At 46.7% G+C, this 26,198-nt stretch overlaps 1 protein-coding gene and 1 long non-coding RNA gene across 9 annotated transcripts in view; one reads left to right on the forward strand and one right to left on the reverse strand.

Annotated features, from left to right (window-relative positions):
- Nucleotides 1-362: 362 nt before the first annotated feature.
- On the forward strand, nucleotides 363-26,133 carry LOC122202191. Of its 2 annotated transcripts, none has more exons than XR_006194503.1 (4): nucleotides 363-509; nucleotides 22,584-22,637; nucleotides 22,757-23,006; nucleotides 26,048-26,133. It is a non-coding gene; the product is annotated as an uncharacterized LOC122202191 (long non-coding RNA). The 2 variants fall into 2 exon arrangements; XR_006194504.1 differs by lacking the exons at nucleotides 22,584-22,637; nucleotides 22,757-23,006; nucleotides 26,048-26,133 and adding exons at nucleotides 14,364-14,522; nucleotides 15,153-15,245; nucleotides 15,395-16,227.
- The window catches only part of EBF3 (EBF transcription factor 3), a 116,593-nt gene continuing 116,512 nt past the window's right edge, over nucleotides 26,118-26,198 (reverse strand). For 4 of the 7 annotated variants that reach the window (XM_042908485.1, XM_042908482.1, XM_042908484.1 and 1 more), the window contains exon 16: nucleotides 26,118-26,198. In XM_042908485.1, coding sequence (XP_042764419.1) covers nucleotides 26,167-26,198 — 32 coding nt within the window. In that variant the 3' untranslated portion in view covers nucleotides 26,118-26,166. The other 3 variants (XM_042908483.1, XM_042908481.1, XM_042908478.1) reach the window with 1 other exon arrangement.

Below are 26,198 nucleotides of genomic sequence, written 5' to 3' on the forward strand. Positions count from 1 at the left end.
GCACAAAAATAGCTAAGAAAAAACATTTTAAAGGTTCTCAGAGAAGGTTTGCCCTTCTGGGAATAAAAATACGTTTCAAAAAAAAAAAAAAAGCTGCAGAAATTAAAATAAATGTTGTCTGGGAAGGAATACCCAAAAAGGTCAGTGGAAGGAAAATAAGGAATTATCACTGTGATACTTTGAATCAGCAGAAAGGATGCGCTGATAATTCAGTATGTGGTTTGAGTATAATTTGTCCCCATATTTAAAAAAAAAAGTAAATTTCTCCTCATATCAAACATAAAATTAAACTCTGGAGAGATTAAAGACCCATGAAAACTATCAGAGTATCAGGATGCAATGTAAGAGAATTTTGTTTTTAAATCTTCAGATGGAGAATATCGTCCTAAGCAAAGACGTGGAAGCCATGAGGGGAAAGGCTGACGCACAGATCACCAGGGGCAGGGGCCGGCGGGTACGGGGACAGAAGCCCAAAGCAAAGCTGTCGACCTGGAGAAGATCATTGCAAGGTATATACAGAGAAAGAGGTAAGAGCCACAAAATACAATGAGCAGCTGCAAATCAACAAGAAACAGACGACGCAGTAGAAAAATGGGGAGATGACCACAGGTGCTTCACAGAAAACAAATGGTCCATAAATATGTGAAATACACTAAACCTCACTGGGAGTCCAGAAAATGCAGATTGAGGGGCGCCTGGGTGGCTCAGTCGGTTGAGCGTCCGACTTCGGCTCAGGTCACGATCTCGCGGTCCGTGAGTTCGAGCCCCGCGTCGGGCTCTGTGCTGACAGCTCGGAGCCTGGAGCCTGCTTCCGATTCTGTGTCTCCCTCTCTCTCTGACCCTCCCCTGTTCATGCTCTGTCTCTCTCTGTCTCAAAAATAAATAAATGTTAAAAAAAAAATAATAATAATAATAATAATAAAATGCAGATTGAAACAGGAAGGTAGTGTTCTCACTAATGACATCGGCAAAAAAAAAAAAATTCAAGTTTTCATTTTAATTCCAGTGTAGTCAACGTGCAGCGTTGTGTTGGCTTCAGGTGTGCAGTGGAGTGACATAGCAGAGTGACATGTTCGTCACAAGCGTACTCTGAGTCCCCCCTCTGGCAGCCACCACTTTGTTCTCCGTAGGTAAGGCTCTGTGTCTTGATTTGCGTCTCTCCCTCTTTTTTTCCCTTCGCCCATTTGTTTCGTTTCTTAAATTCCACACGTGAGTGAAATCGTACGCTATTTGCCTTTCCCTGTTTTAGCATCATACTCTCTAGCCCCATCCATGCTGTTGCAGAAGGCAGGATTTCATTCCTTTTAGGGCTGAATAGCACCGCGCTGTGTACGTATACATACTCCACATCTTTCTTCTTCATTCATGGGTCTGTGAACACTCGGGCCGCTTCCATAATTTGGCCGTTGTGGAGAACGCTGCTATGAACCGAGGTGCACGTATCCCTTTGAATCAGTGTTTTCGTCACTGGGGGGCAAATACCCAGTAGTGTGATTGCTGGATGGTACCGTAGTTCTATTTTTAAGTTTTGGGGGAAACTCCATACTTGGCTGCACCAGTTTGCATCCCCATCAGCAGTGCAAGAAGGTTCCTTTTTCTCCACATTCTCACCAACACTTGTTGTTTCTTGTGTTTTGATTTTAGCCATTCTGACAGGTGTGAGGTGGGTTCTCATTGTGGCTTTGATTTGTATTTCCCTGATGATGAATGATGGTGAGCATCTTTTCATGGGTCCATTGGCCATCTGGATGTCTTTGGAAAAGTGTTCATGTCTTCTGCCCCTTTTTTGATTGAATTACTTGTTTTTTGGGGTGTTAAGTTATAGAAGTTCTTTATGTATTTTTGACACTAACCTTTTATCTGTCGTTTGCAAATGTCTTCTCCCATTCCATGGGTTGTCTTTAGTTTTGTTGATCGTTGTCTGTGCTGTGCAGAGGCTTTTTATTTTGACATAGTCTCAATAGTTTATTTTTGCTTTGTTTCCCTTGCCTCAGAAGACAGATCTAGAAAAATATTGCTGCAGCCGATGTCGGAGAAATTACCACCTATGTTCCCTTCTAGGATTGTATGGTTTCAGGTCTCACATTTAGGTCTTTAATTCATTTTGAATTTATTTTTGTGTGCGGTGTAAGAAAGCGGTCCAGTTTCATTGTTTCAATGAAAGCTACATTGTTTCAGTGTAGCTGCCCAGTTTTCCCAGCACCATTTGTTGAAGAGACTGTCTTTTTCCCACTGCGCATTCTTGCCTCCTTTGTCAAAGATTCATTGATTATAAAATTGTCGGTTTGTCTCTGGGTTTTCTAGTCTGCATTGATCTGTGCATATGCCAGTGCTGTACTGTTTTGATTACTATGGCTTTGTAATATAACTTGTGATGCCTCCAGCTTTGTTTTTCTTTCTCAAGATTGCTTAGCTACTTGGGGTCTTGGCTCCAAAGTTTAGGATTGTTTGTTCTAGTGCTGTGGAAACTGCTGATGATGCTTTTGGGGGGATTGCATTAAATCTGCGGTTTGCTTTGGGGAGTGTAGACGTTTTAACAATGTCTCTTCTTCTAGTCCCTGAGCGTGGGAGGTCTTTCTGTTTCTTTGGGAGTGTAGACATTTTAACAATGTCTCTTCTTCTAGTCCCTGAGCGTGGGAGGTCTTTCTGTTTCTTTGTGCCGCCTTCAGTCTCTTTGATCGCCAGTTTATGTTTTCAGAGTGCACATCTTTCCCGTCTTTCGTTACATTTATTCTTAGGTATTTTATTGTTTTTGCTGCAGCTGTAAATGGATTGCTTGCTTAATTTCTCTTTCTGCTGCTTCATTATTAGCGCATAGAAAGGCAACAGATTTCTGCACATTGATTTTGTGTCCTGAACTCGTTTATCAGTTCTAGTAGTTTTTTGGTGGCATTTTCAGGGTTTTCGACATGTAGAATTGGCTCATCTGCAAACAGTGAAAACTTTACTTCTTCCGTACCAATTTGGATGCCCTTTACTTCTTTCCACTGTCTGCTTGCTGTGGCTAGGACTTCGAATGTTATGTTGAATAAATGTGGTGACAGTGGACATCCTCGTCCTGTTTCTGACCTTAAGGGAAAAGCTCTCAGTTTTTCCCCATTGAGTATGATGTTTGCTATGAGTTTTTCATGTGAAACCTTTACTATGTTGAGGTACATTCCCTTTAAACCTACTTTGTTAATTTTTTTTGTAGCTTTTTTTGCCATAAATGAACGTTGTACCTTGTCAACTGCTTTTTCTGCATTTATTAAGATGATCATATGGTTTTTATCCCTTTCTCCCACTGATGTGATGTCTCACATTGATTTGCAAATATTAAACCACCCTTGCACCCCGGGAACAAATCCCACTTGATTGTGGTGAATGACGTTTTTAATGTATTGTTGGATTCAGTTTGCTGGTATTTTGTTGAGGAATTTTGCCTTTATGTTCATCAGAGGTACTGGCCTGTAGTTCTCTTTTTTTGTGGTGTCTTTATCTGGTTTTGTTATCAGGATAATGTGGGCTTCATAGAATGAATTTGGAAATTCTTCTTCCTCTTTTTTTTTTTGGAGTAGTTTGAGAATGGTAGAATTCATCTGTGGAGCCGTCTCGTCCTGGAATTTTGCTTGTTGGCAGTTTTTTGATTACTGACTCAATTTCATTGCTGGTAATCAGTCCGTTCCGGTTTTCTATCTCTTCCTAATTCTGTTTTAGTAGAATATATGTTTCTAGGCATTTATCCATTTCTCTACATTGTCCAGTTTGTTGGTATATTATGTATGTATATATCACATTTTCTGCATTCATTGTTGGACACGTAGATTGTTTCCATGACGTGACTATTGTAAATATGCTGCAGTAAACACAGGGGTGCACATACCCCTTGGGAAGGTGACATCATTTCCTTTGGATGTAGACCCCGAAATGAACGTGGGAGATCATATGGTAGTTCTATTTTTAATTCTTTGAGAAATCTCCATACTGTTTTCCTTAGAAGCTGCACCAGTGTGCATTCCCACCAACTGTGCACAGCGGTTCTCATTCTCCACGTTCTCACCAACGTTGGCCTCTTGTCTTCCATGATGAATCCTTCAAGGCAAGAGATGACCTCTCATTGTGGTTTGGGTGTGCATTTCCCCAATCATTAGTGATGTTGAGCACCTTTTCGTATACCTGTTGGCCATTTGAATATCTGGGGAAAATGTCTGTGTAGGACTTTTGCCCTTTTTAATTGATTTTTTTTTTTTTTTTTGCTATCGAGTTTTATGTATTGCTTACATTTTTTAAATTGAGCCTTATCAGATGGGTGGTTTACAAGTGTTTTCTCCCATTCTATAAGTTACCTTGTCACTTCATTGATGGATTTTTTTTTCTTCTGTGCAGAAGCTTATTAGCTAAATGTGGGCCCCCTTGTTTATTTTTTATTTTTTTTCTTTGCACTTTAGGTGTCCTATCCAAAAAAAAAAAGAATTATTGTCAAAGCCAAAATGCTTCTCTCCCCTCTGTTTTCTTCTGAGAGTTTTGTGGTTTCAAATTAAGTCTTTAGTCAAACACTTTAATTTTTGTGAGTGAGTGGTATAAGCTGTAGGTTGACTTTTTTACATGTGAATTTCTAATTTTGAAAAGACTATATTTTCTCCATTGAATATTGTTGACTTCCTTGTCAAGTATTAGCCAATGGTATACGTGTGGGTTATTTCTGGACTCTGAGTTCTGTTTAATGGGTCTGCACGTCTGTTTTTATGCCAGTCCTATAGTGTTCTCATTACTAGAGTTTTGTAACACAGCTTGAAATCAGGGTCGGTGATGCCTCCGGCTTTGTTCTTTCTCAGGGTTGCTTTGGCTTCTCAGTGTCTTTCGTGGTTCCATTCAAATCGTTGGACTGTTTGTTCTCTGGGATTTTGATAGGGATTGCATGGGGTCTATAGATGGCTTTGAGGGGTAGTATGTGGACATTTTAATAATACCAATTCTTCCAATCCATGCACATAGGGTATCTTCCCAGTTATTTGTGTCTCCAGTTTCTTTCATCAATATCTTATCGTTTTCAGTGCCGAGATCTTTGACCTCCTCAGTTAAAATTATTCCTAAGTATTTTTTTGGTTTTGATGCTTTTGTAAATAGGATTATTTTCTTTATTTCTTTTTCAGATAATTTTTGTTAGTGTATAGAAACAGTAATGGTTTTGTATATTGATTTTGTATCTTGCAATTTTACTGAATTCATTGATTGGATTTAATAGTATTTTGGTGGAACTTAGGATTCTGTTTCTGTAAAATTGCGTCATCCGCAAATAGAGACAATTTTGCTTCTTTCCTATTTTGATGACTTTTATTTATTTTTCTTACCTGATTGCTCTAGCCAGGACTTTCAAAAACAGATACTCTCAAACAGACACATAGACCAATGGAATAGAATAGAGACTCCAAAATTGGACCCACAAATGTATGGCCAACTAACCTTTGACAAAGCAGGAAAGAATATCCAGCGGAAAAAAAGACAGTCTCTTTAACAAATGGGAGAACTGGACGGCAACATGCAGAAGATTGAAACTAGACCACTTTCTCACACCATTCACAAAAATAAACTCAAAATGGATAAAGGACCTGAATGTGAGACGGGAAACCATCAAAACCCTAGAGGAGAAAGCAGGAAAAAACCTCTCTGACCTCAGCCGCAGCAATTTCTTACTTGACACGTCTCCAAAGGCAAGGGAATTAAAAGCCAAAATGAACTATTGGGACCTCATGAAGATAAAAAGCTTCTGCACTGAAAGGAAACAATCAACAAAACTAAGAGGCAACGGATGGAATAGTAAAAGATATTTGCAAATGACATATCAGACAAAGGGCTAGTATCCAAAATCTATAAAGAACTCACCAAACTCCACACCCGAAAAACAAATAACCCAGTGAAGAAATGGGCAGAAAACATGAATAGACACTTCTCTAAAGAAGACATCCGGATGGCCAACAGGCACATGAAAAGATGTTCAACGTCGCTCCTCATCAGGGAAATACAAATCAAAACCACACTCAGATATCACCTCACACCAGTCAGAGTGGCTAAAATGAACAAATCAGGAGACTATAGATGCTGGAGAGGATGTGGAGAAACGGGAACCCTCTTGCACTCTTGGTGGGAATGCAAACTGGTGCGGCCGCTCTGGAAAACAGTGTGGAGGTTCCTCAGAAAATTAAAAATAGACCTACCCTATGACCCAGCAATAGCACTGCTAGGAATTTACCCAAGGGATACAGGAGTGCTGATGCATAGGGGCACTTGTACCCCAATGTTTATAGCAGCCCTTTCAACAGTAGCCAAATTATGGAAAGAGCCTAAATGTCCATCAACTGACAAATGGATAAAGAAGATGTGCTTTATATATACAATGGAATACTACTTGGTGATGAGAAAGAATGAAATCTGGCCATCTGTAGCAACGTGGAGGGACCCGAAGGGTATTATGCTAAGTGAAGTAAGGCAGGCAGAGAGAGACAGATACCATATGTTTTCACTCTTATGTGGATCCTGAGGCACTTAACAGAAGATGATGGGGGAGGGGAAGGGGGGAAACCATAGGAGGCTCTTAAATACTGAGAACAAACTGAGACTTGATGGAGGGTGGGGGAGTGGGGGAGTGGGGAAAGTAGGTGATAGGCATTGAGGAGGGCACTGGGCATTGTATGGAAACCAATTTGACAATAAATTTTATATATATAAAATTATATATATATACACACACACATATATATACACATACATATATACATACACACACACACACATATAAAAGTAACTGTCAAAACATAAAAAAAAGAAAAAAAGACATACTCTCTTACATGTTATGTGGGTAAATGAGACCATTTGGAAATACCTAATCCAAATTTAAAGTTCATGTTTAAAAATTGAACTAACCATTCTACTTCAGGAGCAGTTCCTTACAAAAATACTGATTTATGCACAAATATACGAGTTACAAGGATGTTCTTTGTAGCATCTCTGAGTGTAAACTTTTGTTGAAGGAAAATACTGGCACTAAGACGTTCAAGAATCATAAGCATGGGGATCTGTGGGTTTTTACAAAGTGAACGAACATACCAGGATCCCTCCTACCTTCTCCTAGTCACCCCTACCCCACCCAAGGGTACCTCAACTTGGACCTTTCACACTGATTCATTTTGCCTATTTTTGACCTTCATGTAAATGGAAATCACATAGTGTGTCCTCTTTTTATGTCTGGCTTCTTGCAGTCAACGTTGCGTTAGGAAGGATTCATCCCTGTGAGTGCGTGTAGTAATAAGAAACCTGTTTTCATTGTTGTATAGAATATTTATATTATATGAATATGCCACAATTTTATTTTTTCATTTTACTATCGATGGACATGTTTCCATTTGGGGGATATTAAAAATAGTGCTGCGGGGGTGCCTGGGTGGCTCGAGTAAGCATCCAACTCTTGATTTCAGTGAAGGTTATGATCTCACAGCTCATGAGTTTGAGCCCCGCGTTGGGCTCTGCGATGACAAGGCTGAGCCTGCTTGGGAGTCTCTCTCTCCCTCTTTCTCTGCCCCTCCCGTGCTCTCTTTCTCTGTCTCTCAAAATAAATTAATAAACTTAAAAAAAATAGTGCTGCTCATGGAAACTTTGCAAAGTGAAGGATATGTCTGTTACCTTGATTGAGGTGATGGTGTATTGGGTGTATGTATATGTCCAAACTTGTCAAGTTCTGTACAATAAATGTGCAGTGTTCTGTATGTCAGTTATGCTTCAGTGAAGCTAGTAAAACCCAGTGCTGTTATTAGCATGTTTTTTCATGTGACTTAGTATATATGTGCACATTGCTGTTGGGTGTGCAGCTGGCACTGGGATTGCGGAGTCATAATGTGCAGCTTTACTAGGTTCTGCCAAAGAATTGACTAAAATAGTTGTACCGAGTCATACTCACACCAGCAGTGTGTGAGAGTTCCTCTTGGTTTATGTATTTGCCAAAACCTGGTATTACCTGATTTATCATAATTAGCCCATTCCGGTAGAGGGTAGTCATTCCTCCTTGTGGTTTATTTTTCATATCCCTGGTGATAAATGAACTTTAGGATCTTTTTTGTGTTTATTGATTATTTCTGTGAATTTCCTGTTCAAGTCTTTTGTCCATTTTTTTTTATTAAGCTCTCTGTTTTTTCTTATTGATATGTGGGACTTCTTTATATTCTGAAATGAGTTCTCTGTCAGGTATCTGTCTAGCAAATACCTTCTCCCACTCTATGGCTTGTGTTTTCATGCTGTTGAAGTTACTGTTTTGAAGAACAGAATTACTTAATTGTAAGGTGGTCCAACTTAACAACTTATGGTTGAAGCTTTTTGTGTCCTATTTAATATATCTTTGCCTGGCATATTTATAAACATACTCTCCTGTGTTTCCTTCTGAAAACTTTATCTGCTACATTCAGCCACAGATCCATCTGGACTTGATTTTTCTGTATGGTGTGAGACAGGGGTTAAAATTCTGTACAGGAGGCTTAGCCGCTTGTTGGCCCAGCCCCACCTGGTCACGTGTGGGTCTGTCTCTGGACCCTGTGTTCCATTTGCTTGGACTTTTGAGCCACCCTTGCATCAGTAGTACTCTCCAGTTTAAAGTAAGTCTAGATAGTTTGTGGTCTAAGTTTTCCAGTTTCATCTTTCTTCAAGATTACCTTGACCATGCGTGGGCATCTGCCTGCCCATATAACTTTTAGGTTCAGCTTGTTCTTTTCCACAACACTAAACCTGCTGATATTTTTATTGTGTTTACAGATAAATTTTGGGAAAATTTACCTCTACTTTATTATGTTTTTAAGCCCACAGAACCTATCCCTCCAGTTATTTTACCTTTAAAATATTTCTCAATTCTGTTTTGTGGTTTTCTTTGTACCAGTTTGGAACAATTTCTACTCAATTTATCCCTAGATATTTGATGTTCTGCTACCATCGTAAATGGTACCTTTCTTTAAAAAATGGTATCTTTAACATTTTTATCTTCTCCTTTTTGTTGCTATACCACTGTTTTTAACAGCAAAGAAAGTGAAATGTTCTCAGTGGTGGGGGCAGATTAAATAAATGCAGTTCCTTCTCTACAGCCAGTAGAATAAATGGAGTGGACCCCGTGAACCAACAAGGGGAAGATTATTGGGGAAACATGATGCAGAACATATAAAAGCCATGCTCGGTGTTGCAGTTTTTTAACTATATGGACATGGGTATCTTGTGAAGTCCTTTGAACAAGGTCTAGAAAGACTGACAGCTGTTTGGTAACAGTGTATCACCAGGGAAGAGGACTTTAGGCAGAGCTGGGGTGGAGGAGAATTATCTTTTCCTTCGTCTCCATGTGCATTACTTTGATTTTTACAACAAGCTTGGGTTACAAGAGCCAGTAAAAATGGATTCATACCTGCTTAATCCCTGTCTTGCTGTTGGCCCAGGACCTGGCCCAGCCCACGGTGAGACCGCCACAAATACTCCAACAGAGCTGATGTTCTGGAGTTTCCTTGGCCTCTGGGGGGCCGTGGGTCTCTTGCAGGCCTTCTGTTCTTTTTTTTTTTTTTTTTTTAATTTTTTATGTTTTTTAATTTATCACTGAGAGAGACAGAGCATGAGTGGGGGAGGAGGGGCAGAGAGAGAGGGAGACAGAATCTGAAGGAGGCTCCAGGCTCTGAGCCATCAGCACAGAGCCCGACGCGGGGCTCGAACTCACGAACTGCGAGATCATGACCTGAGTCAAAGTCAGGTACTTAACCGACTGAGCCACCCAGGTGCCCCAGCAGGAGTTGTTTTCTTGTTCTGTCACTTTGAAGAGTGTATACCACAAACTAACACAAAAAAAATATGTGTTCAGAGCAAAACCACACTGGATAACAAAGCCTGGGCTCTCAAGGGCCAACAGGGAGAGATACTAAACCACATATCCTGAGCATAGAAGCAGGTGCCTCAATCCAAGGGTCCTGGAAAGTTTGGTTTGCGAGCGCTGAGGGTGCTGGGGCTACAGCGATGATCCAAGCAGACAAGCCCCCCCCTCCTCAAGGGGCTTATGCTCTAATGGATGACAGTATGGAAGCCAGTTGAATGTGTGGGTAGTAGGGAGAAACACTGAGTAAAAGAAAGAGGGAGAAGGCATGTGGGTGGTGGTTGGGGTAAGGGTGTTAATTTCAGAGCAGGCAAGGACACCTCCCTGGGGTAAAGGGTGCAAGACCTGAGTTGGGGGAACACAGCAAATGCTTGTAATCCACACCCTGGAGCTGAGGCACTTGGGGGGGGGGGGTGGAGAGGAGGGGACTGTGGGGCTGACTGTGTACATCCTCGAGGCCACTGGGAGAACTCCAGACAGAATGCGGTGAAGGTGGTCTGCCCCGAATTTAGGAGATGCTCTGGCTGCTGTGCTGAGAAAGATGGGGGTGGGGGGGAGGAAGAGCAGAGGGACGTATTGGGCCACTGGTATCTCGAGCCAGGGCAGCACAGGTATGGCTCAGACCAGGGTGGAGACGTGGGATCGGCTGAGATTTCGGATATCCAGCTTAATAACATAAGTTTTGAGGGAACTTAATACACAGGACTGTGGTGTTTAAAAAGTAGGAGTATTCTGGAATGTTCAGAAAATAATAAAACCATTTTATTTTTTTAATGTTTTTATTCATCTTTGAGAGAGAGACAGAGTGCGAGTGGGGGGAGGGGCAGAGAGAGAGAGAGAGGGAGACACAGCATCCGAAGCAGGCTCCAGGCTCCGAGCTGCCAGCACGGAGCCCCACACGGGGCTCGAACCCACAAACTGTGAGATCATGACGTGAGCTGAGGTCGGACGCTCAACCGACTGCGCCACCCAGGCGCGCCCAATGAAGCCATTTTAAAAAGCCATCCTTTTTTTTTTTTTAATTTTTTTTTTTCAACGTTTTTTATTTATTTTTGGGACAGAGAGAGACAGAGCATGAACGGGGGAGGGGCAGAGAGAGAGACACAGAATCGGAAACAGGCTCCAGGCTCCGAGCCATCAGCCCAGAGCCCGACGCGGGGCTCGAACTCACGGACCGCGAGATCGTGACCTGGCTGAAGTCGGAGGCTCAACCGACTGCGCCACCCAGGCGCGCCCAATGAAGCCATTTTAAAAAGCCATCCTTTTGAAGGCTGTTTTTTCTCTTCAAGAAAACGTAACTTCTGGAAATTACCTTCGATGAGGAACCCAGTGTGTATGCTCGACGGGGGACCAAGGGCAGCCTCAGAACAGCCCAGGCAGAGCTGGGGTGGGGCGGGCCGGCTCACCGGGGGTCACCTCACACAGGTAGGACCCAGGCTGTGATCTGGCCTGTGTGGCCTGGAGATGTGGAGTAGGGGCCCCTGTGACACCTTGCCTCCTACAGCGTGTGGACACTAAGCCCTGGGGAGCAGCAGGTGGGAGGAAGACGAGGGCACGTGTGCAGCACAATGGCTCTCGCACTCAGCTGGGACTCGAGTCCCAGCAACGTCCTCGAGGAAACACAGTTTCCTCAAAAAACCAAAAGCCTGAAGACTGATTCTCCATGGAATGTTGAGTTTTCTTCTTCTGCTCTGATAAAACCACAGGACTTCTTTATGACAGCTTTATTGAGAGATAATTCACGTACCTTAAAATTTACCCATTTAGGGGCACCTGGGGGGCTCGGTCAGTCAAGCGTCTGACTTTGGCTCAGGTCTTGATCTCACAGTTCATGGGTTCCAGCCCCGCGTCGGGCTCTGTGCTGACGGCTCGGAGCCTGGAGCCTGCTTCGGATGCTGTGTCTCCCTCTCTCTCTGCCCCTCCCCTGTTCACAGTCTGTCTTTCTCTGTCTCTGTCTCTCTCAAAAATAAATAAACATTAATTTTTTTTTTAATTTCTCATTTAAAGGGTACAATTAAGGTGCACCTGGGTGGCTCAGTCTCTTAAGCCTGACTCTTGATTTTGACTCAGATCAGGATCCCAGGGTCATGGGGTCGAGCCCTGCATTGGGCTCCACGCTGAGCATAGAGTCTGTTTAAGATTCTCTCTCCCTGTCTCTCTGCCCCTCCCCCACTGGTGTGCACGTGTTCTCTCTCTCTCTCTCTCTCTCTCTCTCTCTCTGTCTCTCTGACTCTGTGTCAAAAGACATAAAAAATAAATAAAATGTACAATTCAGTGGTTTTGACCACAGTCAATTTTAGAACATTTTATCACCTCAGAAAGAATCTCCCCTCGTGTTTCTTTAGCTAATCACCCCCTCTCGCCCGGTGTTTCCCGCTCTCAGCAGTCACTAATCTATTTTCTGTTTTTGTGATTTGCGTACTCTGGATGTTGCATATAAATGGAAACTTGGTTTTTGGGGATCAGCTTCCTGCACTTAAGCATAATGTTTTCAGGGGCGCCTGGGTGACTCAGTCCATTGAGCGTCCGGCTTCGGCTCAGTCATGATCTCACGGTTCATGGGTTCGAGCCCCGCATCGGGCTCTATGCTGACAGCTCGGAGCCTGGAGCCTGCTTCAGATTCTGCGTCTCCTTCTCTCTCTGCCCCTCCCCCACTTATACTCTGTCTCTCTTTCAAAAATGAGCAAACATTAAAAAAATAAAAAACATCATGTTTTCAAAGTTCATCTGTGTCCCCTTTACAACTGAATCATGTTCCAATGTGTGGGCACACCACAATTTTAAAATCCATCCGTAACGGACTTTTGGGTTATTTCTACCTTTTGGCTATTATGGTTATGCTGTTGTAAACATTCGTGTGCACAGTCTGTGTGTCATCGCAGAGTTCGTGTCCCTCGGGTATGTAACTAGGAATGGAAGTCCTGGGCCACAGGGGGAGGGCTTAACCCTCCGAGAAGGTGCTGGTCTGTGGAAAGCGGCCGCTCCAGTTTCTGTACCTGCACCAGCAGCGTGAGGGGCCAGGCTGCCCTGGGACTTTGTGATCGTGGCTGTCCTGGTGGGCGTGAAGGGGCGCCTCCTTGTGGTTTTGACTTGCATTTCCCTGGTGACTGATGATGTCGAGCCTCGTTTCGTGTGCTTGTTGGCCATCGGCGAGTCTTCTGGAAAGAAATGCCCGTTTCTGATCATTTGCCCTTTCAAACGGAGTCACTTGTCCTTTTACTGCCTGTGTTTGAAAGCATTCTTCACACAGTCTGGATGCAGGTGCCTCTTCAGATACATGATTTTCAAGTGGTTTCTCCCATCCCGTGGGCTGTCTTTTCGCGGTCTTGATGATGTCTTGGAAACACGGATATTTTCCGTTGAGTCGAAGTTCAGCGTATCTGTTGTTACTTCTGTGATTCGTGGTTTCGGTGTCGCATCTAAGATGCACACCACGTCCACTGCATCGCGCACACAGTTGCCAATTCACATGACAGCCGTTGTCAAATCTGAAGCCCTGAAGATGCCCCTGTGTGTTCTCAGGGCTTCACAGTCTTGGCTCTTATGCGTAGGTCTTTGATCTGCTTTGGAGTTACTTTTTGTATACGGTGTGAGGTAAGATCCACTTCTGTTCTCTGTGTGTGGCTCTCCAGTTGTCCAGCACCGTTTGGTGAAGAGACCGTTCTTTTCCCCTTGAATGGCCCTGGTACCCTTGTCAAAAATCAGTTGACCGTAAATACACAGGGTTATCTCTGGACTCCCAGTTCTACTCCACTGATCTGGATGTGCATCCACTACTACACTGGCTTGATTTCTTTCTTTCTTTCTTTCTTTCTTTCTTTCTTTCTTTCTTTCTTCCTTCCTTTCTTTCTTTTTCTTTCTTTTTCTTCCTTCCTTCCTTCCTTTCCTTTCTTTCCTTTCTTTCCTTCTTTCTTTCTTTTCTTTCTTTTCTTTCTTTCTTTCTTTCTTTTTTTTTCTTTCTTTCCTTCCTTCCTTCCTTCCTTCCTTTCCTTTCTTTCCTTCTTTCTTTTTCTTTCTTTTCTCTTTTCTTTCTTTCTTTTCTCTTTTCTTTCTTTCTTTCCTTCTTTCTTTCTTTTTTCTTTCTTTCTTTTCTTTCTTTTCTTTCTTTCTTTCTTCCTTTCTTTCATCCTTTCTTCCTTTCTTTCCTTCCTTTCCTTCCTTTCTTCCTTTCTTTTCTTTCTTTCTTTCTTCTTTCTTTTCTTTCTTTCTTTTCTTTCTTTCTTTTCTTTCTTTCTTTTCTTTCTTTCTTTCAGTTTTGAAATCAGGAAGTGGAGTCCTCCGACTCTGTTGTTCTTTTATGAGAGGGTCTGGTTGTTCTGGGTCCTGTGCCGGTACCATATGAATTTTAGGATCCGCTGGTTGGTTTCTAGAAAAAGCCAGTGGTGGTTCTGACAGGGGTTGCATCAAATCTGTAGACCATTGAATCTGCAGCTGGGAAACATTGTCATCCTGACGATACTGTCTTCCAATGGTGAACATGTGTGTTTTCCCATGTATTTAGGTCTTTAATTCCTTCCGATAATAAAACCACGGGTCTTTTCGAAAGCCGCTTGAGTGCATCAGAACAGCTGATCTTCTCAGAGTGCCTGCTCTACCAACTCCCTGCGAGAGAAAAGTGCAGAGGCCCCACCCCGTCCAGCAGTTTGGCGGAGGGGAGCAGGTTTGGGTTCTGTTCTACCCCGTAGCAGCCTCCTGCCTCCCGCAGGCCTCGGCCCTCAGCAGCCTGCCCAGGCAGATGGGTGCTCGTCACCCCATCTCCTTGCTCCTTCGGTTCAGAGGGCTTGGGTGTTCTCCTGACGTTGGTTTTAAGCAGCCCCTGGTCGCAGCCAGGGAGTCCTGCCTCAGGGTGCCCTGCCATCCTGACTGGCACTCCTACACGTGTAAGAGGGAGTCATTTGATATAGCACACATATGTCCACTGCTCTCAGCTCAGCTTCCTGCATTGCTGTGGCACCTGTGTTACAGATCAGGTGGCCACACACATATGGATCTGTTTCCGGACTGTATTTCATGAAGTTATTTGTCTCGTCTTGCCTTCATACCAAACTGTATTACTTACTATGGCCTAAGAGACCTTGTTTGGGTAGTGTTAGGGACTCTGAATACTTATCTCCCCAGATCCATATGTTGAAGCCCTCCTGCCCCCCCTCCCCAGCAGTGCGATGATATTTGGAGATGGACCTTTGGGAGGTGATTAGGTTTAAATGAGATCATGGAGGTGAGCCCCCTGTGATGGGAGTCGTGCCCTATAGGAGCTGAAAGCCCTTCTTCTGTCTGTATGTGAGCACAGGGAGAAGGCAGCTGCCCACAAGCCAGGAAGAGGGCCCTCACCAACAACCACACCTGTCGGCACCTTGTTCTTAGACACCCAGCCTCCAGAACTGTGAGTGTTCAAGCTTCCCACTCCCTCCCCGTCGCCTTGGCTCCTCTTGGGTCATTGCGTTCCTGCGTAAACTTCTGAATCAGCTTATCAGCTTCAAGTAAAGAGCCTACTGGAATTTGACATTGAGACTGAGTCTTTGGTCATTTTAGGGAGAATCGGCATCTTTGCAACACGTGATCTAACAATCCATGAATATGGTATGTGCCTCCACTTAGGAAGATTTTAGAAATTTCTCAACAATCGTGTGGTTTCCTGGGCAGACATCTTGTACAACATTGGTAGCTTTCTTCTTGGGTATTTGGCATTTTTTATGGTAATATAAATGGTATTAGTTTTTAAAGTTCCGTTAACTGTGATGGTTGTAGAAATATGGTTGTTACGTTGACCTTGCATTCATCAGTCATGCTAAATTTCACTCACTGAATTTAATGCTTTTTAAGTTCTTTTGGATTTTCTTACGAAGCTGATTTTAAAATAAGTTTTCTCCCTCATTTGGTCAGAAATTGTTTGGTTGCTAGCAGCAGAAATCCCTTCGAGGGAGTTCAAATAAAAGTGAGGTCAGAATCAGGCCCAGGGGATGCTGGGAAAGCCGGGAGCAGGGAGTCCAGCCGGACTTTGTGGAAATCTCTCCCTCGGGCTCCACCTCCCTGTGAGCCTGTGGCACTGGGCCACGCACCTCTGGGCACCCGTCCTCAACCCGGCCCTCTCTGATCGTCGACCAGCTTCCGGGTCTCTGACCACCTGTGGCACCAGTCTCAGCTGTACTTCCATGGGGCTTTGCAACACGGTTGACCCCGGCACCTCCAGTGTGGTATGCACGCTTCCTCCCCCCAGCTGCACCGACCGTTGGTCCCTCTAGAACTTTACTATTTTTTCCAAATATATATTATTGTATAATATTATATATATTATACATTTGCTTTTTTGCCTTCTCTTGATCTAGAAATTGGCAATTTTGAATTATGTTATATGTACATTATTATCTGCCTGCTTCACCTTAATTTTATGCCATTAGTTTATTTTATACCATTTCATTAAATATACTTTAACAGCGTGATCTTAATGGCTTAGTAGAATATATAATATTCATTTTACAGCTATATCATAATTCAGTTAATGATTGTTATTTTAAGGTATTTGGGTCCTTCCTGGGTTTTTAAGTACATATTTACTGCAGCGAATAAGCTTGTGCTTAAAGTCTTGCCTCATCTCTGATTATTTCCTTAAGATTGATTCCTACCAGTGGAATTAGTGTGTCAAAGGATATGAACATTGTTAAGTCTCTTGATATAATGTCGAATTGATTTCTAGAGGGTTGTACCCACTCACTCCTCTATCGACAACTCTGAGAATGCCCATTTCTCCACCAGTAGGATTGAGATTAGCTTGTAAGTAAAATCTTTTCTAATTTAATAGATGAAAAAAAATTATTCTCATTATTTTGATGTGCATTTTTGAGTAAGGTTGACTATATTTTCCTAAGCTTATCCATCATTTGTGTTGTTCCCTTGTGAACCGACTGTGAATTTCGCCTGTTTTTCTTCAGGGTATCTAGTCTTATTGATTTGCAGAAGCTCATTGTATATTGAGATGTAAACCCTTTGTTGTAATTGTTGCAAGTTTCTCTCTGTCTCTACTGGTGGCCCCGGGCCCGCACCGGCCTCGGCTCTGCTGGCCCATAGTACCAGTGCAGGGCTCGGTGTCTCGTGGATGGAAACACAAGTTTCTGGCTTCATCAGAGCTAGTGAGTCGCACCCCACTGTCAGGGTCTGAGTGAGGGTCTGTCCACGGTCCCAGTATCAGCACAGCAGTGGGCGTGGTCTGACGGGACGGGGGCGGGGGATGCCCATGCACCCCTCTGACATTCATTTCTTTTCTGGCCAACACCTCCGACTTCGTTGTGGCTCATTCAGACCCTGCTAGCCAAACCATTAGGGACCATCTTTCCCTCTGCTTCCTCATCCTGCTCCTCAGTCGCCCATAACAGAAGCTTTTGCTAAGCCCAGGCTGGGGTGGGGGAGTTGGCCGAGGACTTACAGCCCAGTCCTCCAGCCCTGCCTCCTGGGGGCCTGCCTCAGTGCCCCTTCCTGTCCCCCTCCTGTCCCTGCACCACGTGAATGACTCCTGCACTCAGCCCCTCTGCCCCTGGTTACACTGCAGATGCCGTGTGGACCCCAGGGGCACCCAGTGTGCACAGAGACATCTGAGCCTCAGGGGATGGGGGCCGGACAGGCCGCTTCCCAGCTTCTGGCCTGGCTGGGTCAAGCCCTGAGTGCAGCACATGTCCTTCCCGAGGTTGGAACTCCCCAGGGGGCACGGTGGCTCTCTTCCCTCCAGATGGTCAGTGTCTCTCTCGCTTTCTGCCCCCACCCCCTCCCTGCAGGTGTCGGCAACCTCAGTTAGTGGAAAGAGCAGGGTTTGGAGACTAGAAACTTCTTTAGACTCTGGCCCTGGTCCTTCCAGCCTTGTGACTTCAGGCTGGTCATGTCACCTCTCCAGACCACAGTTTTGTCACCTAAGAGGAGGAACCGGCCCCATGGGATTGCTAAAATGACCTACAAACCCCCAGGTCCAGCAGGTGTTGGGGGGGGCGGGGAGCGGTGGCTAAAATGACCTTCAAACCCCGAGGTCCAGCAGGTGTTGGGGGGGGGGGTGGCTAAAATGACCTACAAACCCCAAGGTCCAGCAGGTGTTGGGGGGGCGGTGGCTAAAATGACCTACAAACCCCCCCAGGTCCAGCAGGTGTTGGGGGGGCAGTGGCTAAAATGACCTACAAACCCCCCCAGGTCCAGCAGGTGTTGGGGGGGCAGTGGCCAAAATGACCTACAAACCCCCCAGGTCCAGCAGGTGTTGGGGGGGCGGTGGCTAAAATGACCTACAAACCCCCCCAGGTTCAGCAGGTGTTGGGGGGGCGGTGGCCAAAATGACCTACAAACCTCCCCCCCAGGTCCAGCAGGTGTTGGGGGGGCGGTGGCTAAAATGACCTACAAACCCCCCCAGGTCCAGCAGGTGTTGGGGGGGCAGTAGCCAAAATGACCTACAAACCCTCCCAGGTCCAGCAGGTGTTGGGGGGGCGGTGGCCAAAATGACCTACAACCCCCCCCAGGTCCAGCAGGTGTTGGGGAGGGCGGTGGCCAAAGTGACCTACAACCCCCCCCCAGGTCCAGCAGGTGTTGGGGGGGGTGGTGGCCAAAGTGACCTACAACCCCCCCCAGGTCCAGCAGGTGTTGGGGGGGCGGTGGCCAAAATGACCTACAACCACCCCCAGGTCCAGCAGGTGTTGGGGAGGGCGGTGGCCAAAGTGACCTACAACCCCCCCAGGTCCAGCAGGTGTTGGGGGGGCGGTGGCCAAAATGACCTACAACCCCCCCCCAGGTCCAGCAGGTGTTGGGGAGGGCGGTGGCCAAAGTGACCTACAAACCCCCCCCAGGTCCAGCAGGTGTTGGGGGGGCGGTGGCCAAAATGACCTACAAACTCCCCCAGGTCCAGCAGATGTTGGGGGGCGGCAGTGGCCAAAATGACTTACAAACCCCCCCAGGTCCAGCAGGTGTTGGGGGGGTGGTGGCCAAAGTGACCTACAAACCCCCCCCAGGTCCAGCAGGTGTTGGGGGGGTGGTGGCCAAAATGACCTACAACCCCCCCCAGGTCCAGCAGGTGTTGGGGAGGGCGGTGGCCAAAGTGACCTACAACCCCCCCCCAGGTCCAGCAGGTGTTGGGGGGGGTGGTGGCCAAAGTGACCTACAACCCCCCCCAGGTCCAGCAGGTGTTGGGGGGGCGGTGGCCAAAATGACCTACAAACCTCCCCCCCAGGTCCAGCAGGTGTTGGGGGGGCGGTGGCTAAAATGACCTACAAACCCCCCCAGGTCCAGCAGGTGTTGGGGGGGCAGTAGCCAAAATGACCTACAAACCCTCCCAGGTCCAGCAGGTGTTGGGGGGGCGGTGGCCAAAATGACCTACAACCCCCCCAGGTCCAGCAGGTGTTGGGGAGGGCGGTGGCCAAAGTGACCTACAACCCCCCCCCCAGGTCCAGCAGGTGTTGGGGGGGGTGGTGGCCAAAGTGACCTACAACCCCCCCCAGGTCCAGCAGGTGTTGGGGGGGCGGTGGCCAAAATGACCTACAACCACCCCCAGGTCCAGCAGGTGTTGGGGAGGGCGGTGGCCAAAGTGACCTACAACCCCCCCAGGTCCAGCAGGTGTTGGGGGGGCGGTGGCCAAAATGACCTACAACCCCCCCCCAGGTCCAGCAGGTGTTGGGGAGGGCGGTGGCCAAAGTGACCTACAAACCCCCCCCAGGTCCAGCAGGTGTTGGGGGGGCGGTGGCCAAAATGACCTACAAACTCCCCCAGGTCCAGCAGATGTTGGGGGGCGGCAGTGGCCAAAATGACTTACAAACCCCCCCAGGTCCAGCAGGTGTTGGGGGGGTGGTGGCCAAAGTGACCTACAAACCCCCCCAGGTCCAGCAGGTGTTGGGGGGGTGGTGGCCAAAATGACCTACAACCCCCCCCAGGTCCAGCAGGTGTTGGGGAGGGCGGTGGCCAAAGTGACCTACAACCCCCCCCCAGGTCCAGCAGGTGTTGGGGGGGGTGGTGGCCAAAGTGACCTACAACCCCCCCCAGGTCCAGCAGGTGTTGGGGGGGCGGTGGCCAAAATGACCTACAAACCTCCCCCCCAGGTCCAGCAGGTGTTGGGGGGGCGGTGGCTAAAATGACCTACAAACCCCCCCAGGTCCAGCAGGTGTTGGGGGGGCAGTAGCCAAAATGACCTACAAACCCTCCCAGGTCCAGCAGGTGTTGGGGGGGCGGTGGCCAAAATGACCTACAACCCCCCCCAGGTCCAGCAGGTGTTGGGGAGGGCGGTGGCCAAAGTGACCTACAACCCCCCCCCCAGGTCCAGCAGGTGTTGGGGGGGGTGGTGGCCAAAGTGACCTACAACCCCCCCCAGGTCCAGCAGGTGTTGGGGGGGCGGTGGCCAAAATGACCTACAACCACCCCCAGGTCCAGCAGGTGTTGGGGAGGGCGGTGGCCAAAGTGACCTACAACCCCCCCAGGTCCAGCAGGTGTTGGGGGGGCGGTGGCCAAAATGACCTACAACCCCCCCCCAGGTCCAGCAGGTGTTGGGGAGGGCGGTGGCCAAAGTGACCTACAAACCCCCCCCAGGTCCAGCAGGTGTTGGGGGGGCGGTGGCCAAAATGACCTACAAACTCCCCCAGGTCCAGCAGATGTTGGGGGGCGGCAGTGGCCAAAATGACTTACAAACCCCCCCAGGTCCAGCAGGTGTTGGGGGGGTGGTGGCCAAAGTGACCTACAAACCCCCCCCAGGTCCAGCAGGTGTTGGGGGGGTGGTGGCCAAAATGACCTACAAACCCCCCAGGTCTAGCAGGTGTTGGGGGGGGAACGGTGCTTGTGTGCTGTCCAGAAATGTGTGGCATACTCAACTCACTTCAGAGATTACATTTTAAAAGGGTGTCTCCAAGGAATCTTGAGTCAGGAATGATGTTCACTTTCCTCCTGAAGTTGTGCCTACCCTGACCTTGCCCTGGGCTGGGCCTGGTGCCCAGCGTAGGATGAGAGGTTGAGGAGGGCACGGCTGTGTCTTGTCCTCAGGAACCTCGAAGTCCACCCAGCGTATGATGGGAGAGCCCCTGGGAGGCCAGCAGCAGGTGGCCTTGGGTAGCTCCCAGGTTGGGGGGCACACGGGGAAGGCCTCCCTCAACTGGCCTGAGAGAAAGGGGAGACCTCGCCCTGGAGCGAGCATTTGGGCTCAGAACGGATGGCTGAGTAGGAATTGGCCAGGTATCACCGTGGCCCCAGATCACCAGCTGTTGGTGGATAAGGCCTGGACACTCCCTGGGGCGCCGTGCAGGTGTGGCCCAGAGCCGGTTCGGGACGTGGGTGGGTACGAACCAAAACTTCCTATGCTGCCAAGAGAAAGTGTCTCGTGGGCCATGAGTGGCTCACGAGTGCAGACCTAGAAATCACCGTGAGTCCCCGGGTTAAGCCACGGCTGGCTTCCGAGTTCAGCGGTGCCGGCTCCTGACGGGGGTTCCCTTCGCCAGACCTGGGCGGGGGCAGAGTCAGAACGGCGTGAGTCTGCTCCCGTCTGTCCCCGGGCCAGGGGCTGGGAGCTGTGTGCACACTGGCTCCCAGCGCCGGACTGGCAACTTGCTCTCTGTGAAACTGGGAAATGACAAATGACCAAAAAATCAATTTGTAATCTGATTGGAGGTTTCTGATTTCCTCTGATGAGTTTAAATTTCATTAAAAGCAACCTTATTCCAACATAAAAGGAATCCTTGAAGGGTAAAACAGGGGATTGTCTCACCGAGCATAAAGCCTCCCGACTCTTTTGTGTGATGTATTCATCGCATTAATTGTGAGGGCCAACCTGCCGTGTCTGTTGGAAGCTGTGCTGTTATCAGGGCCCGGGATCGGCCGGGCGCGCTCAGAGCACAAGGACTCACATTCAAAACTCGCTCTTTGGCGTATTGGCACTTGAGTTATCAACAACTCTTCTTATCTGCTGGGAGGGGGCTCGCGGCTCGGGGGGACAGAAGCCGCTACAAATCGCCACCCTGGCCGCCCCTCTGCATTCTCCTAATCGTATGTATTCTCTGGAAAAAAATGATCATCACGGCCTCTTGTCTTGATGAGAAATTGACATTTTCGGAGGACTTCTCTGGGCGCTCCGAGCGAGGAGATAAGGCCGAGTTGTTTTAAAGGAGAGTGGCCCGTCTTTCCTTTCAGGGGCCCTCTCTATTGCTCTCAGTGACCTACTTGATGAGTATGGATTTCGCGAGGCCTTTTTCAGCATTTGAACTATAAAAGGTTCAGAATGACACCACCCCTTATAGACAAAAGATAACCTTGCCCTTTGAATATATTGATTCTTTATTAACTAGGCTGTTTAATGCAATGAAATGAGGCATTAGACGGAAGCCCATTTCAAGTGCTTTGAATAATCTTTAAAAGCTTGAAAGACCTTAAAAGGCGGCCTGACAATAATTGGCATACATCTGGAGAGAATGCGGTTCCTGCTTCTGATTCGAAACACAAACATGAAACAATTTCTCCCCAGGTTGTAGGGCCCGGGGAGCCGGCCCTGGGGAGGCGGCCCTCCCCACCCCACCCCCGCCACCCCCCTCCCCCCCCCACACACCCCCCCCCCCCGCCCCCTGCCCAGGCTGGCACTTCTGGCACCGCTCAGAGTGAGGGAGGAGGGGAATCTGGCCCCCAGCCCCACCCCCAGCACCTTGGGAAGGAGCCCAGGGGGAGGCGGGAGGGGGGGGCGGCCTGCAGCCTTGTGCCCCCTGAGCCTCCTTTTCTTTGCTGTCTCTTTAAGGCTGAAACAAGAATGCAGTCAAAGGAACCTGACTGTCAGTGACAGGAGAAAAAGGTATTCACAAGTTTCTTTATGTTTTGAATAATTGTTTCCTGTTTTGCTCAGCAGAACAAGTAATTAAGATGACATTTGTGAGTACTAATTTGGATCACACTTATGTGTATGTGTTACAGAGCTGCAAGCCAAAACATGCAAAACCAGCCTTTCATTGAGGAGAAAATGAAAAATACAGAATGAAATGAAGGGGAGTCTCAAGAACTTGCAGAAGCCGAGCTTCCTGTGCAAATGAGAAGCCCGGGGCAGATGGCACCCTCGTTATCCTCGTTATCGTCGGTGCCCATGCTGGTGGATGCAGACCAGCCGCAGTGCAGAGGGTCCGCTTTCCCGCTGCCGTGGACCCGGAACCGCTTGGTGGCATCCCAGGTGGGACCTCGGCCGGCACCGCCATCCAGTGCCCTGGTGCCTGCCCGCCCGTCCAGAGCCCAAAGCCGGTTCTCGCCCCAGCGGGGCCCGGCGGTGGGGGTGGAGGGAGGGGGTGTGTACCCAAGCTCTTGCCCTCTACCTGCCGGCGCCCTCCAGTTCCAAAGCAGAGGCGGGGGGGGGGGGGGGGGGGTGCAGTCTCGAGGTTGGTTATACGCCACCGTGCCTGACACAGGGTCACGTACAGACATTTGAGTGCAACATACGTACAGACGGCCCCTCCGGGGACCGGAGCCCTAAGAATTTCTCTGTGCAGGTTACAAGAGTGGTTTAAGGACTGATAACTTTGTAGAAGGTGGTTCTACAAATCACTTTTACCTCAGCCAAGACAGCCCTGGGGCCCAGGTGTCAAAGGAACACCCACCCCAGCCCCACCCCAGTCAATATCTGCACGCGCTGTGCCACTCATTTTAATCAAAACAGATAAAATTACCCAAAGTGAAATTCACAGACAAGAAATACTTTAATTAAATATTGTGTAAAATGAACATTTTTATACAGTTAAATATCTGAAAAAATGTACAGATAAAACAATCTTATTGTAGGGTCTTTAACAGTAAAATCTACCATTTAGTGAAGCGCTCAATTTTGAGACCATGAAGCGATGAGGGGCATTGACTAATTAATCTAAAACACAAACCGAGTGCAGGGATGAGGAGACTTGCAAACGTTCTTAACATGTACACGTGAGCTTGTTTTTAGATCAAACCCTTACTTATACAAAATAAAACGGAGGCAATTTAGTTCCAAAGTGACTTCTCAGGCTTTTCCACGTAGCTAAGCCTTAGCCATCGGAGGGCCGGGCCGTGGCCCGCTGACCACTGGGGACGTTCTGCTCATTTAGTCCCTCGAATGAGCACTTTCCTAAGTTGTGCATGGTTTTGTGTGTGTGTGTGTGTGTGTGTGTGTGTTTTGTCAAAGTTTTTTAAAGTCCTTCCTTTTGGTTTTAAATCTGATTTCTGCTGCAGTTTGCAAAACAGTTGCTGTGCTGTGTGAAGCATTTAATGCAAAGGGAAAAGAACCCTCTGGTGTCACTGCGGGTTTGGCACTAAGAGGCACAGGATCTTGAGGAGGTCATTTCGGTTTAAAAAGGACAGACAGGTCTGACCACAAAATACATATATATATTATATAATATATATATATAATTAAAAAAAAAAGCAGTTTAAAAACCAGCGGTGATTTTGGTCCCCCCACCCACCCCCCCAAAACCTCTCTGATTCCTAGGTGGGCCTGGGAGGGCACAGAACACAGCAGAATCAGACGCGGGAAGGAGCGACACATCGCAACAGCAGGTTTGTGCTTTTGTGTGTGTGTGTGTGTGTGTGTGTGTGTGTGTGTGTGTGTAGACACCCTAATCTCCAAATGAAATCGTAACAGTTGTGTTGTAAGCCTGTGATAAAATAGCACAAAGGTTCTTTAAAGAAGTCCACTTTTAAGGCATCAGAGAAGTTAATGTGGCAAACATTTTAATTAAAACATCAGAAGTAAATTTTATTTTAAACTTTAGGCCTCTGAATTTTTCCAGTAAACACAGTTCAGCTATGTGGCAAAGTCGTGGGTGGCAGCTAAAATGACTTTTTACATTCTACAGAAAAATAAGGACACAGCCCCAAACGGTGTCCCCTCTTCACGGCTGTTCCACATGCACGAAATCTACTAGGATTTTCACAGCCGAGCGGCACCGTTTTTGTGTTGACTATACAACAACCTTTGTTTTCAAAAGTATTTGTTCAGATAACTTAAAAATAATATAAAAATAAACAATGAATTTGACTTTTCCTCAAAATAAAAAAGAAGAAAGAAAAAAAAAAAAGGATGGGAAGTCCAAACAAAAGCAAATCTTTGAAGTACAAATGAAATTCCAGGACACCGGTTCACTTTAACAAAGCGAATCAGAGAGACAGCTCTTGGCTTAACGGTGTTCCTAACACCGGGCCATGATCAAAAACCGATACAGACAGGAAAAAGAAAACGGCGGTGAAAGCAATGTACAAAATCTCAAAGATAAATACAATATTTATAATCGATATGTTACAAAAGAAAGTCCCTTAGCAACTGTAAGTGTTCATGGAAAAGTGTTGAATGGAGACCATTTTATTCCTTATGAGACACATAAGGAAGAAAACGTGTTTTTTCTAAATATTTAAGTGGATCTGAAAAAAATTCAAGACAAGTGTATAAATATTTAGCTACAACTTTGGCAAAATCACAAAAGTCTACAATTTTATAACCACATACAAAACACATTAGGGAAGAAGGAGCTAGAAGTCAAAAGGACAACTTCTGGCACAAGAAACATGGACCTCACAGTAGCCTAAGAATGCAATAGTATACAGAGCTAGCAAAAGTTGAAAAAATGTTGATCACACTTGCTTAACAGGAAGTTCTAGCGGTGGGAGAAGATTTCAACCAACAGACAGTAGCATTTTTTTTTTCTGTCAGTGTGCTTGTTGAAGGCAAGAGAATTCAATATCAAAGTTACAATTTCTAACTACAATAAGTTACAAAGTTTCATTTCATTAAGATGAAGGTAAGCAATGATAAACCCTCCCTCCCTCCCTGCCACCCGAATTCAAGTCCTCCTTCCTTCCAGTTCGATGGCTCACGCCTCCTTGGCCCCCCTTTTTTTTTTTCACCACAAAAAAATATTTCACATTATAGAGATACACAACCATTGTGAATCTAAGTATGAGCACAGAAAAATGGTCGGAGGCATTTTTCATCAGTGTTTCATGATAATCAAAATGGTGCATTCACAAAGTTTCTCCCAACACATAGCAAGTACTAGACATAGCCAAGACGGAGTCAGAAACTTTATACAAAATAGGCGTCACTTTGTTTTCCTTAGTCTTCAGATCTGAGAAATGTGAAAATATGAGAAAAGTTCAGTCAATAAAATGGAATTGTTCATGAAGAAGTAGGCTGTTTGCATGTTGCTTCTTAATAGTTTAAATAAAATCTTTAAACAAAGTCTTTTGTAGCGTCTCCGCGGCTGCTGACAGCTTGAAGATCACGGTCTCCAGCAGCAGGCCCTCTACGCTAAACGTGTCCCCTGAAGTCCGTCGTGGTGCCGGGTGCTGCGGAGGGGGGAGCGAGCCCCTCACATCGGCGGGACTACCAGCCCAGACATAG

This window comes from Panthera leo, chromosome D2 (genome assembly GCF_018350215.1).
Source record: "Panthera leo isolate Ple1 chromosome D2, P.leo_Ple1_pat1.1, whole genome shotgun sequence".
Lineage (NCBI taxonomy): Eukaryota > Metazoa > Chordata > Mammalia > Carnivora > Felidae > Panthera > Panthera leo.